Source organism: Rhinatrema bivittatum, chromosome 1, assembly GCF_901001135.1.
Source record: "Rhinatrema bivittatum chromosome 1, aRhiBiv1.1, whole genome shotgun sequence".
NCBI classification, from domain to species: Eukaryota; Metazoa; Chordata; class Amphibia; order Gymnophiona; family Rhinatrematidae; genus Rhinatrema; species Rhinatrema bivittatum.
Window position 1 is genome coordinate 541974861 of NC_042615.1, and position 13561 is coordinate 541988421.

The window sequence follows — 13561 nt, forward strand, 5'->3', positions numbered from 1 at the left end:
GCGCATAACATGTGCGCACAGCAGCACGTGCATAGGTGCCAGGCACACGAGTTCAGCGGCACGCACACATACTGGCCTGCACACCCGGAGCACATATCTAAGTCTCCTGGCACACTCAAACGCACAGACCGGGTTTGAATGCCCCTACATGCACAAACCATGGCACCACCAGCCAAAAAAGCCAAAGCACAAGCCCTCTGCCTAGCCTGCCACAAGAGCTACGCAGCATGAAGAGGCTACTGCCCTGTGCCTACAGTGCAAGACTGCTCTGGGAGAACCAGGGCAAGGTCCCCCCAGCCAGTACAGGAATCCAGATCCACTGATAGTACCCTGGACCTCTCTATCCCCAGCTCAGCTCTCCAGACAGGGCTCTCAGAATACCACTGGGTTCGATATAGACCCAGGAACCTTTTCCTGGGAGGAATTCTTTAAAGGTCTGCAAACCTTCATCCAGGCACAATCGGCACCACCGAAGCCACAGCCTCCACTAGAGGACCCAAACCTCCCAGGCCCTTCTCAGCCTCCCAGACACATGCCTCCTCCAGACAGAAGCCTAACCTTAGGGGACATGGACACCTCTGAGGAAGACCAAGTCTCCCTGGAGGAAGGGGAAATCACTCCAGGAACAGAACCATACCGAACCATGATGCATTTCTTCTCCAAAGATGAACTACCAGACCTCGTGTCTGGGAGCTGGCCATCCCGGACACAAGTGCCTCAGCGGAGCCAAAGACAAAACCTTTTCTGGTCAGGCCTCATGCCATTTCCCATTGCTGCAAACCGTACAATAGCTGATCAATCTGGAATGGAATGCCCTGGAGGACAAGCCCTATATCCACTGGAACCCTCAGCCAAAACCCCTGGGGTTTCCCAAAGTGGACGCCATGGTCTGCGCAGTCACAAAGCGCACTACCATTCCAGTCGATAGAAGAACGGCACTCAAGGATGCCCAAGACAGACGTCAGGAGTCCATCCTTAAACAGTCATTTGAGGCAGCAGCTATGTCACTGCAGATCACTGCCTGCTGTGCTATGGTGACACGCGCATGCTTGTCACAGGCCAGGAACACAACCACGCCCGAAACATTAGAACCAGCAATATTTTTCCTCACAATGTGACCTCCAATCTGGTGTGCACTTCAGCCAGGGGCGTCTCATCATTGTGGCAGCCAGAAGGGAACTCTTGCTCCGAAGCTGGTCAACAGACACGAAGTCCAAGATGAAACTCACGAGAATGCTGTTTAAAGGAACCCTCCTGTTCGGAAGTGAACTGGAGAAGTTAGCCGTCAAATGGGGCGAATCTCCAGTACCTCAGTTACCGGAGGACAAGATCAAGAGAAGCCAACGCCCCTCTCCCCAAACATCCAGGGGCAGAGTATCAGTTTCAGACCATACAAGAATACATACCAAGCACCTTCCCCCCCCCCCCCCCCCCCCCCCCCCCCCCCGCAGGCAGGGGCCAGTCCTTTCGGAACAAACACTGGCTCAAGTCAAGGCCCCAGCCATACTCCACAATGAGAATCAACACACCCATCCACAGGAAGAAGCCATAGGGGACAGGCTTGACTGATTTGTACCAAAGATGGGTCAAGATAATGTCAGACAAGTGGGTCCTAACCATTATTCGAGAGGGATACTTTCTGGATTTCCATAGCATCCCTCCAGACAAATTTGTGAAATCTCCCTGCCATTCCCCTTCCAAGAGGACTGCATTGGAAACCACACTAACCAAATTGCTCGCATTAAAGGCTATAACACCGGTGCCCTCGCACCAACAATACTGGACACTATTCAATCTATTTTATCATCCTCAAGAGAGGGAATGTACTGGCCCATACTGGACCTAAAGTCAGTTCTGCATGGAAACCCTACGCTCAGTTATAAGGGTGGTACAGCCGGGAGAATTTCTGACTCTTGGACATCTCAGAAGCCTGTCTGCACATCCAGGTCATCACGATCATCAGCGCTTCCTACACTTCACTATCCTGGACCATCGCTACCCTTCGGGCTAGCTACAGCCCCTTGGATGTTCACCAAAATCATGGTTGTAGTGGTGGCAACACTGAGGAAAGAAGGAATCCTCATTCACCCATATCTGAACGATTGGCTGATCAGGGCAAAATCTCCAGAGGAAAGTCATCAGACGACCAGTCAATCTCCTGGAGAACCTTGGATGGGTTGTCAACACAATCAAGAGCTGTCTGCAGCCCTCCCAATCTCTGGAATACCTGGGAGTCTGGTTTGACACCCAACAGGACAAGGTCATTCTTCCCCCTACAAGGAGAAGGAAACTGGACCAGTTGAGAACCGAATGGTGCTCTCCCCACAGTATGGGACTACCTAAAAGTCCTCTGACTCATGACATCAACCCTAGAAGTCATACCATGGGCAAGGGCCCATATGTAATCACTACAACATTCCCTACTGTCACAATGGAACCAGATTTCCCAGGACTACCCCATCTGCCTCCAGTTACTGGCAGAGGTACGCCATTAGGGGGTCTATTTCCAGGGACATCTGGCTCCTCAGTCGATTGATGTAGGCCACTGTTTTGGCATTGTCCGACATGACAGATTCGCCCTGGAGTCTAACTGAAGCATAGGCAGGCTAGTCTGACTGCCCGGGCTTCCAGATGGTGGTTGTTCTATCCCGACTCTTCCTTGTCCCATTGTCCCTGAGCCCACTGTCAGGTAGATATTACTTTTTAAGGCTTACAGGATAGGGTGAATGGTCTGGGTTAACGGGGGGGACATGCAGGATAAAGAACCAGAGAGATCTGTAAGACCTATATTGACTGGGCAAACTGGGAATGTCCCTCGCAGTGTGTTAATTCACTTTCCAAGCATTTAGACAGATGGACTCAGGACCAGTGGGTTTATGCTCTCCTGCCAGCAGATGGAGACAGAGCAAGCTGTCACTATATATAACCCTGTAATGACCCCAGCCTGCCAGTATTCTCAGTCTCCAGCAGATTAGTCCTCATTATTGCCTATTGTTACTTGCTCTTGTTTATCGTGGTTATCTTTATTAACGTTCACCTTGTTGGTCGTTCTGTGTAAAGCCTGTTGCTATGTTCAGTTATCTGTGAACCGGGAAGATGTTCCCAACATATCCTGGTATATAAAAACACTTAAATGATGGCTGTGCATCTTCCTATGGGGGATTGCTTTGAGCTTTTTGAAAGGAGAAACTTGAATTTCTCCAGGGCTAGAACTGTATCTAACCATGTGGTTCTTTCATAGAGATGAACGCCTGGCCCTGATTTCCCAGACCTTGAAACAGTATCTGAACCAGGAACACTCAGCTATGTCAGAGCCAAGGAAGAATCCCATTTTGGTTTCCTTACATAAAGCCTCTTGTTTTTTCCCGGTGATGGATGCCATCCAGGAATTGACTGATCTGGAATGGGATGCCCCAGAGGCAAATTTTAAGGGGGTCTGACAGAAGGCCTGTACTCCCAGGATCCAGCTGTGAGTGCTTGCATTTTCATAAACTGGATGCTCTGGTATATGCCAGGGTTCCAGGCATCTTCCTCCCTACAGAGGAACAACCTTTCGGCAGGCTTTTCCTTTCAGTAGGTCTGTCCTTATGTCCCAAGCAGGCTTGGGTGGTGGAGCTTCCCATGGAAGGTTTGCCGACAACCTTCAGAACAGAAAATAGGGGGACATCTTTTATCAGAGGTGGGTCGAGATCATATCCAGACCAGTGGGTCCTGGAGGTGATATGCAAAGGGTAGGCACTAGAATTTCACAGCATTCCTTGGGACATGTTCATGGTGTCCCCTTGCCATTCCCCACAGAAGAAGCAGGCAGTGGAGTTCATGCTTCGAAGGCTCCTCAGACTGAGGGTTGTGGTTCTGGTGCCCACATCTCAAAGTATGGGGCGATTATTCCATTAATTTTGTTGTGCCCAAGAAGGGAGGGCTCCTTTCGTCTCATCTTGGATCTCAAGAGGGTCAATAGTCACTTGAAGATGACTCATTTTCGAATGGAAACCTTACACTGTGTAATAGCAGTGCAGTCTGGGGAATTTCTACCTCAGATCTGTCAGGCTTACCTTCTATTTCCATCCAATTGGAACACTGCTTTCTACACTTTGTGGTGTTGGGGCACTGCCATTTGGTCTATCCACTGCTCCCAGCATGTTTTCCAAGATTATGGTGGTGATAGTGGTGGCCTTGCAAAAAGAAGGAATCCTGGTGCACCTGTATTTGGACAACTGGCTGAGTCAAGTCTCAGGAAGAGTGGCCTGGTGACACAAGGTGACTTCATTGCAGGAGCTCGGTTGGGTGGTGAACCTGACCAAGAGCAATCTTCAACCATCCTAGTTAGAGATTCTGGTGGTCTGGTTCAACATGGGACAGGTCAGTTTTCCTACCAGAAGTTAGGATCCAGAGATTGATGTCAATTGTACACTATACACCCGATGGTGTGGTTATACCTACAGGTACTTGGCTTGATGGCAGCCTCCCTGGAAGCGGTGCTGTGGGCAAGGGTGCATATGCATTCTCTTTAGCACCCTCTATCTCGTTGGAACCTGCAGTCTCAGGATTATGCAGTTCAGCTCCATTTGCCAATGGAAATCTACTCCTGCCTCCAGTGGTGGTTGCAGGAGGAGGATCTGAGAAAGGGAGTTCCCTTGTCCTCACTGGCGTGGTCTGTATTAACATCCCAGGGGTGCTGGAATGCCGAAGAGTCCCGCTGGAACATCACTCACCTGGAGGCCCAGGCAGTACGGCTGGTATGCTTGCAGTTCAGCTACAGGCTGTGGAATCAGGTGGTTCACATGTCAGACAACATAACGACGGTAGCCTATATCAGTTGCCAGGGAGGATCCAAGAGCCAGCAAGTGTTGCAGGAAATAAACCAGCTGATGGAATGGGCAAAAGTCATCTGCAGATCTCTGCCTCTCTCACATTGCAGGAAAAGACAAGTGGACTTCCTCACAGGGAGAGTCTGGACCCAAAAGAGTGAGTGTTGTCAGCTGAGGTGTTTCAGTTGATTGTGGACAGCTGGGGCCTTCTGTTCCTAAACCTGCTGGCAACTTCTCAAAATACAAAGGTTCCTTGCTTCTACAGTCACAGGTGAGATCCATGGTCCCGGGGAATAGATGCTCTCGTACAAGTCTGGTCGGAAGACTGATCGCTTTATGCCTTTCCTCCGTGGCCCTTGAAAGCCACGGTGGGGTTAGAACTCCTGGTGGTGCCGGACTGGCTCAGGCATCCATGATAAGTGGATTTTTGGTGACTCCTGGTGGAGGCCTCCCTCTTTTTTCCACTGCACATGGATCTACTTCAGCAGGGACCATTCTTCATGAGGATCAGACTTGACTCTGACTTACGGTTTGGCCCTTGAGAGGGCTCGCATGGTGGTTATTCTGCGGTGATTGCCACTCTCTCTATTCCATGCTCACAAGTTCTCCACTTCCTTGGCTTGTGTGGATTTGGAAAGTTTGAGGCCTGACTTGAGGAGTGGGGTGTTCTTCCTCCTTCAGTTAAGATCCCTCTCATTCTGAATTGTTTGCAGGATGGATTAAATAAAGGCTTGGCCCTTAATTCCTTGAAGGTGCAGGTTGTAGCTCTTGCCTGTTTCAGAGGCCTGGTGAATATTTCCTTGTCTCATTCTGATGTAGCCTGTGGTTTTTTTGGTTTAAAGGAGTGAAGCACCTTGGGCCTCCCTTGAGGTTACCAGTTTCATTGTGGAGTCTTAATTTGATGTTGGACTTTTAGGCAGGCCCTACATTCCAGCCATTGCGTAGCCTTTCTTTATGGTTGTTGACTGGTGGCTATATTTTCTGTACGTCAGACTTCTTTTTTTTTTTTTTTTCAATTTATACTTTATTGGTTTTTATAAAATGTTTCCAAGCAAACAAAGGATACTTCATATTACATTGGATACTCAATCACAGATCCTTCACATTACATGCTTTAAACAAGGCTTAAAACAAAATGTGACCAAAACTTATTGGGAGTTAACATTAAAGAAACTGGCTTAACGTAGAATGCCGGCTCTGTTTAATGATGGCTATGTGGGATCTGGTCCAGATGGACTAACAGTTCTAGCATACAAAAATGATTTTAATTGCTCTACAAGAGTGAAAACAAAATTCTCATCCTTTTGCTTAACATTACATCTACAAGGATACCTTAATACAAAAGTGTATCCTAATGCCAGAACTTGGGATGTGAATTCAATAAATTCTTTTCTATGTCTGAACTTTCAATAAACTGTGTTAAATTGTCCATAATTCCTATGTGAGCACCTCCTGGTTTTCTCATAGATTTCATTAAGAAAAAAGCTTTATTGATTATCGGTAGCTGTGACTCTTCAAATTTTAGACATTCAGTGAAAAATTTTCAGAGTAAATTGAATACCTTCTCCCAACATTCTGGGGAAATTAAGCAGTCTTAAGTTTAAATGTCTAGATTGGGTTTCAAGCATTTCCAATCATTTGGAATGCATTCCAATATCCTTAATTACTTTAACGTTCACAGCCTGAATTTGACTCATTTGTTCAACTGTATCCAGCTTATTTTCTAGATCTTTTATTTGGGTTCCAAAGTTCTGGCATAAAGAATGTAAACCAGTTTCCATCTTTAGAAATTTTGAGTCACAATCTGACTAGCTGTCCCAAGCTAGCCACCAGGTCCCACAACTTATCCAGGGTAATGACATTCGGTTTAGGGGGAAGTTGTAACTTACCCCCACTCGAACCATCGATAATCCTGTTGCCTCCATTCTTTATACCTCCAGAATCTTGCGCTCCTCCTCTGCGGAATCTAATGGGGATATAGGTGGCATAATTCCTCTCGTTATCCACTCCTCCTTTGCTCCCAATGGGCTTGAGGAGAGCTGCATTACTGGCATAGTTTCGGCTCCTTGACATCACCAAACTGCGCCACTTCCTGGAAGTTGGCCCATGTTGGGGCTGGAGGAGGATGAAAATCCATGGGGGCTTAGTGTGGTTCTCCCTGGTAGAGATTATGCTCCCCCTTAAACTACAGTGGGGAGTTCCTCCCCTGTTTTCTCAGACATTGAGGCAGCAAAAGCTGTAATCTTCTGGCCAGAAGGTAATGCAGGTTCAGGAGGGTACACCTGCAGTTTACCCTTCTTTTTTGCAGGCATTTCTATGAAGTAAGTTAATTCAAGAGAGCAGCTTTCCGAGCAGCCTCTCATGCTGCCGTCTTGGTCACTCAGCTGTACATCAGACTTCTGAGCTGCAATCCTTGTCTTGCCAGAGCAGTTCTTTCAGGTGTCTCCAGGACTGTTACAGCTGCATACTGTTCCATCCTTCTTGCCCAAGATAGTCTCTACTTTCATGTGAATCAGTTCATCTCCTTGCCTTCCCTGGATAAGGTAAGGGATGTGGAAGAGTTTTTTTTTGCCTTTTGTGCTCCTTGGATGTTAAGTGTCTTGTCATGCAGTATCTGGAGGTCTGAGTCTTTTCAAAAGATGGATTGCCTGTTCTCCATGGTGGGAGTAAGTGTGTTCTGGCTTTATGGGCTACCATAGCTTGTTGGATTAAGGAAGTGGTCATGGCTACATATGTGGAAACTGGAAAGCTGTTGCCTACTCAGGTTAGGGCTCATTCATTAGTCCTCAGGCAGTATCATGGGTGGAGGTTAGACTGACTCCATTCAATATATGCTGAGCTGAGACATGATCCTCCCTAGTTTTTCCAGGTTTTATCAGCTGAATGTGCAGGCCCAGGAGGATGCAGCCTTTGCAGGTGCGGAGTTGACTGCAGGCAGCCTCCCATCCTGTTGGGGAGTAGCTTTGGTACAACCCACTGGTCCTGAGGCTTTCTACATGCTAGGAAATGGAGAAACTACATACCTGAAATTCATTTTCCTTAATGTAGACAGATGGACTCTGCTTACCACCCTCAGCTGCTGCATGAATGTCAGTAGTCCTCCCGTGGGGTTATGGCTCCCTCGGGATTACTGGTGTCCATCCAATCCCTAGCTTGGGGTACCTAGAATCTTGAGGTCAGTGTCTATGGTTGTTCCAAGTACAGTACTAGTTATCTGTTCTTAATCATGTCTTTTTAATCCACTTTTTCTAGTCTGTCCACAATTGCTTTGGCAGGCTGGGGTCACTGCAGGGTGTTATACTGTGAAGTCAGCTTGCTCAGTCTCCATCTGCTGGTAGGGGAGCATAAACCCACTGGTCCTGAGTCCATCTGTCTACATTAAGGAAAACAAAATTCAGGTAAGTAGTTTCTCCATTATATGTGCATTAAAGCTGGCAAAGCCCTATGTAAGATACTTTAAGAAGGTTTACTTGAGTAACTTTTAAAAGTAGGAGCATTCTTAAACTGTATTAAATCATACAAACTGAAGTGTGTGTGTGATTTAAAATTTCAGTATCTCTACTCATGCACATGTATAGGCCCATGTGCATTTGCTTTGTCATGCAAAAGATTTACAGACTAATTTTAATCTACCCTGCCCCAAAACAATTTGACATTTACTGTTAGACTCTCAAATATTCACCTCCCAGAGGTCAAATTTTGGGTACATTGAGCTTTTTGAATTGACATAAATTCCATAGCTGAGAAGGCAATGTTAAAGCTCAGCAGCTCATTACTATATGCAACAAGAGGTGCTCTAATAAGAGACTGAAATTAAGGAGTAGCCCATGTGGACATGGTTTTCAAACATACAAAATTCTCAACTGTGTATATTCTGTAAAGCTGTACCATTTGTTTACAGTGGTATCTAATGGGATTTGGCTTTAGGGTAGTATTTGGCCTTGCTGCAGAACTGACCAGTCTTAAGTAAACTGCTCTTGGATGTGTTCCATTGATTGATGGCAATGGCATGATATAGCCTTCTCTTCTAAACCATTACCCCCCCCCCCCCCCCGACTCCTCACTCACCTGCTTCTCCTGTAAAACAGGAGGATGGCAGCCTTGCAGCATATTAAGTGCATTCTCCCTGCTGGCATCTGAATGGCATGTGGTTCAAAGCAATGATAGCAGATGCTGGGAGGGGGATGTACCTGAGGTGGCGCAAAGCTGCCATCCTGTTTCACAAGAGTAGCAGAGGGAGTGAACTGAAGTGAAATGGTGGGAAAGGGAAGTAAAAGGTATGGAAGTATTCAGAAGGTCTTTGGCTTTCCTGAATCCCTCATTTTCTTCTGTCCTCCATTCCTCCCTAAATTTTCCCTCTGATCTGGGAAAGAGAAGAGATCAATTTTTAATAGAGCTAAATAAACTGGCCATGTACCAGAAAGCAACTTTTATTTTTATAAAATAAAAATATCAATTTAAATGTAACTATGCAGAATTATGCAATTTTCCACATAATTGATAAATCTGCAGTAAACTGGGGCCTCCGGTTAGGTAAAGTTGTTGCTTCTAGTTTATCTTAATGCCTTCCATAATGGCAGGAATTTATATATTTTGTCTTATAGGTTCATGAATTTCGTGGAGCAAACAAGGATACCCTGATAGCGAAAGTTAATGAACTGAAGGCTTGAACTCCATAAGTAGTCTGACATGCCACTTGTATATCCAATAGCTTGTAACTTTTTTCCTGTTTACTCAGGCTGATCATGTAATAGCAATACTATGCATCCAAATCATTTTAACTTTGCATTTTTGGTAAAACAAAATGTCAAACGTGTATCCTAAATTACTTCTGTCTACTTGTGCTTGGAAGCCACACAAACCGGTAAAGCTTAATTTCCTTCTCATCCTACTCTACCAGTCCAGATAAATTGGGTTATGTTCCCCTTCCAGCAGATTGAGGTAGAGCACATGACTTACTGTGACATTAGTAGTAAGTAATGTAGTGACAGTTAAAGCCAGTCTTCTCTACCCCCTAGCAGATGGAAGAGTATTGGTGGTGCAGTTGCTTTTTCTTATTTACCGTACTCTGTTCTGTAAAGATTGATTAAAATATGCAGTTCATACCACACTTTCTCATCTGTTGGGGTGGGGCTAAGTATTGGCAATATTTTAGAGTAGTGAGCCCTTAATTTATTGCTTCAACTCCAGCAAGTGTGTTGGTAGAGCCTATAAGAAATTTGAGTTAAGATAGAGGATCCTCTGTTATGGTTTTGGGCTGTAGCTTGGTGTGGTGAATACCACCTGCACACGTGACACAGGAGGATGGGAGCAATAGCAGATCTGGTGAGGCTGGGTAGAGTCTCCAGAGCCAGGTGCATAAGAATTCCTGAAGCTGGGTGCTGGTAGAGAAGGGTGAACTTTAGGAAACACTGGTACAGTAGGTGTGGATGTGAATGCAGGTAAGTATGGTCTGCTATACTGGAACTGAATGCAGGTATGGGTGGAATCAGGATATCATGCAGGTAAGCGTGAGCTGGGGGAGGGGATCCAGGGCAAGTAAGACAGACAATGACAGGACAAGGATTACACTGAACATGAAACCACACAATGGCTGAAGGCAGCAAGGCAAGGAAGCAGGAGCATAATAGGGCAGTAACAGAGGAATTCAGGGACGGAGGGGACAAGAAGGCAGGCATGGCTGAATACCTACACTGCAAGATCAGCAAAGACCTATAGGCCACCAACCAAGGTGGGGAAGCAGGATGCCCACAGGCACACAAAGCAAGGAATAGAAGACTAAAGCAGGGAGCCTGAAGGAACTCTGCCAAAGGACTGAGGCATGGGCTAGGTGAGGTAAAATATGGAGTTCTGGACATAGAGCAGATAGGCAAGGAAGACCGGGCCAGCTAGCGGAGTGTGCTCATGGGGGGAGGGGCCTCTGGTTGTGAGGAGTCTGCACAGCAGTCATAATCATAACACCTCTGAGCAATTGCTAATGCTTCGTCAAATACTCTCCCTTTATCTTTCTGAGTAGATATTCAGACAGAAGCAATCACTAGGAAGGGCAAATGCTGCCTGGATTTCCTCAAGACAGGAGCTGTTTAAGTCTTTCCCTAGAACTTTCAGAGCTTACATCTGGAGTAAAGCCACCATTTTCACATGCAAGTACAGATCTGCAGATGCCTACATCTCAGCTTGCCTGTGATGAAACTGGTATAGAGGACTCATCAAAATCAACAGACAAAATAAGCACGCTGAAGGCATAAACTCATTAACTTACAGCTATACCCAGAACCAACAGAGGAATTGGTCTGCTGTTGTGTGTATATTATCAGAGGACAAGCAGGATGCTAGTCCTCACATATGGGTGACGTCACTGACTGAGCCCTATTGTGGGAAAACTTTCTGTCAAGGTTTCTAGAAACTTTTGACTGGCACTGTGAGGCCACTGAGCATGCCCAGCATGCTATGATATTCTGTGCCACAGGGGTCTCACTCTAGACTTCGTTTTTCCACGCTGCTGTAAGCATCGCAGAGACAGGAGCCCTGTGAGTTTCTTTACTCACTTCTGACAGTCATTTTTTCCAAAGATTTTCTCCCATACGGGATCTCCGGACGGTGAGAAATTGATAGCGTTTTTACATTAGTAAAAACGATAAATTTTCTCTCAAATTTTCTGTTTTCATCCACGGCTGTCGATACTGACATGGCTTCAGGTTTTAAAAAATGCCCGATTTTGTAATCGGACCATGTCAGTCACAGACCCACACCTAGAGTGTGTCGTCTGTTTGGGTGAAAAACATGACATTTTGTCCTGCCACCAATGTCAAGAAATGACGCCGAAGGGAAGGAAATTTAGGCAAGAAAAAATGGAGCTTCTTTTTCACCTACAACTCCTTCCTTCACCTTTGACAAAATCATCCCCAGCAGGAGTTACAAAAAAAGTCCTGCTGAAGAAACGTAGACTGGAAGGATCTGGGGATCAAGCATTGCCAACACCGTCGACAGCATCGATAAGGTCAGTAACCGAAATAAGACCTAAGCATAGACATAGTCATGCCCCGACACTATCGTTACCTCCCTCCCCGGGGAAACCGAGCGTGAAGCGGCAAAGATACACCACTACCGTCCGGGCCTACTTCGGTACAACCTATACAGCCATCACAGGAGATCTCGTCTCCTCCACCGGCACCAGCCGTTCCACCCATTCCACAGGACTTGTCGATCCTCATCAAGGAAGCAGTAATGCAAGCCCTAAAAGACCAACTTCTGGAAACCACGCTGGTGACGTTACTGACGCCGGTAACCTTACCGATGACTATGGCAGCATAGATACCGGTGACATCGCCAATGCCGGGGGAAACACTGATGCCAGTGACATCGATTCCACTGCTGACCGATGTCTATTTCAATGTCTATGCCCATCTTCACCCTCACACCGACACATGCAAAAAAGGGAAAAAAATCTGTGACTACAAGAAAACCATCGACACCAATATCTTCGATGCTGAAGCCTTCACCAATGGTGTCACTTCTTCCTGGGGCTCCAGGATCCACAGAGTCAGCATTACATAACATACTTATGAAAAGATATCAGGATTTATCCCAGGACAAGCAGGATGCTAGTCCTCACATATGGGTGACGTCACTAACTGAGCCCTAGTGCGGGAAAACTTTCTGTCAAAGTTTCTAGAAACTTTTGACTGGCCCAGTGAGGCCACTGAGCATGCCCAGCATGCTATATTCTCTGCCACAGGTGTCTCTCTTCAGTCTTCGTTTTTCCACGCTGCTGCCAGCATCGCGGTACAGGAGCCGTTGAGATTCTCTCAACACTTAAATTTGACTTGGAGAATATCAATAGTATGACTTATATCTCAAAATCTCTCTTGGGTTCTTTTTCTTACAGGCTGGTAAGTAACCCAGTCTCAATTTTACTTGTTAGTAAAAAAATTTTCTCCTCATAATCTCATCGACTGCTGTCGATCGAGTAAAAGAAGAAAAATGGCGACAGGATTTAAAAAATGCCCTGTTTGTGCCAGAAGGATGTCAATCACCGACCCACACACTGAATGTGTATTATATCTCTGTGACAAACATGAAGTAAATAACTGTCCACAATGCGTGGAGATGACACCGGAAGGCCAGGCTAGAAAAAATGGAACATCTGTTTAGCCTGCAACTGATACCATCCCCCTCACAGTCATCGAAGTCATCTCCGGCTGGAGTGACTAAGCGCTTAATTCTTAAAACACCTCACCTGGGACCGGCGGGGGATCGTTCGTCTCCTTCATCGTCTTCAACGTTGACAAAATCCATCGATAAAACCAAGTCTAAACGTAGACACTGACATCGAAGCCCCTCGATGTCAGAATCTGCTTCCCAGGAAGGATCGATGGCAAAGCAGCCTAAGCATCAGGAAACCTCGGAGCCTTCAATGCCTCGGCCTATTTTGATTCAGGTACCTGTACCAGATTCTCCACAGGGCACTGCGCAGTATCTCATGTCTTAGCCTATGCCACCGCCCACAACCATTCTGACTCCAGCGGTTGTGTGGCCGGAATTGTCCGATCTAATCCAACAAGCCGTTTCACAGGCTATGAGGGACCAACTTTCAGTACCGACTTGTATGCTGATGCTTACAGCATTGATGCCGGTGGTACCACCGATGCCGGGGTCAATTTTGACACCGACAGGAGGGGAGACTCTGGCGACGCCTAGAATAATTACGGCATCGACTTCGATCTATGCACATCGGTGCCGATGACAAT

At 46.4% G+C, this 13561-nt stretch overlaps 1 protein-coding gene across 1 annotated transcript in view; it reads left to right on the plus strand.

Moving 5' to 3' along the window:
• TXN (thioredoxin) overlaps positions 1-9919 on the plus strand; it is a 51331-nt gene extending 41412 nt beyond the window's left edge. Inside the window, exon 5 of the mRNA XM_029614951.1 lies at positions 9416-9919. Coding sequence (XP_029470811.1) covers positions 9416-9481 — 66 coding nt within the window. The 3' untranslated portion in view covers positions 9482-9919. The remainder of the gene's footprint in view (positions 1-9415) is intronic.
• The last annotated feature ends 3642 nt before the right edge of the window (positions 9920-13561 follow it).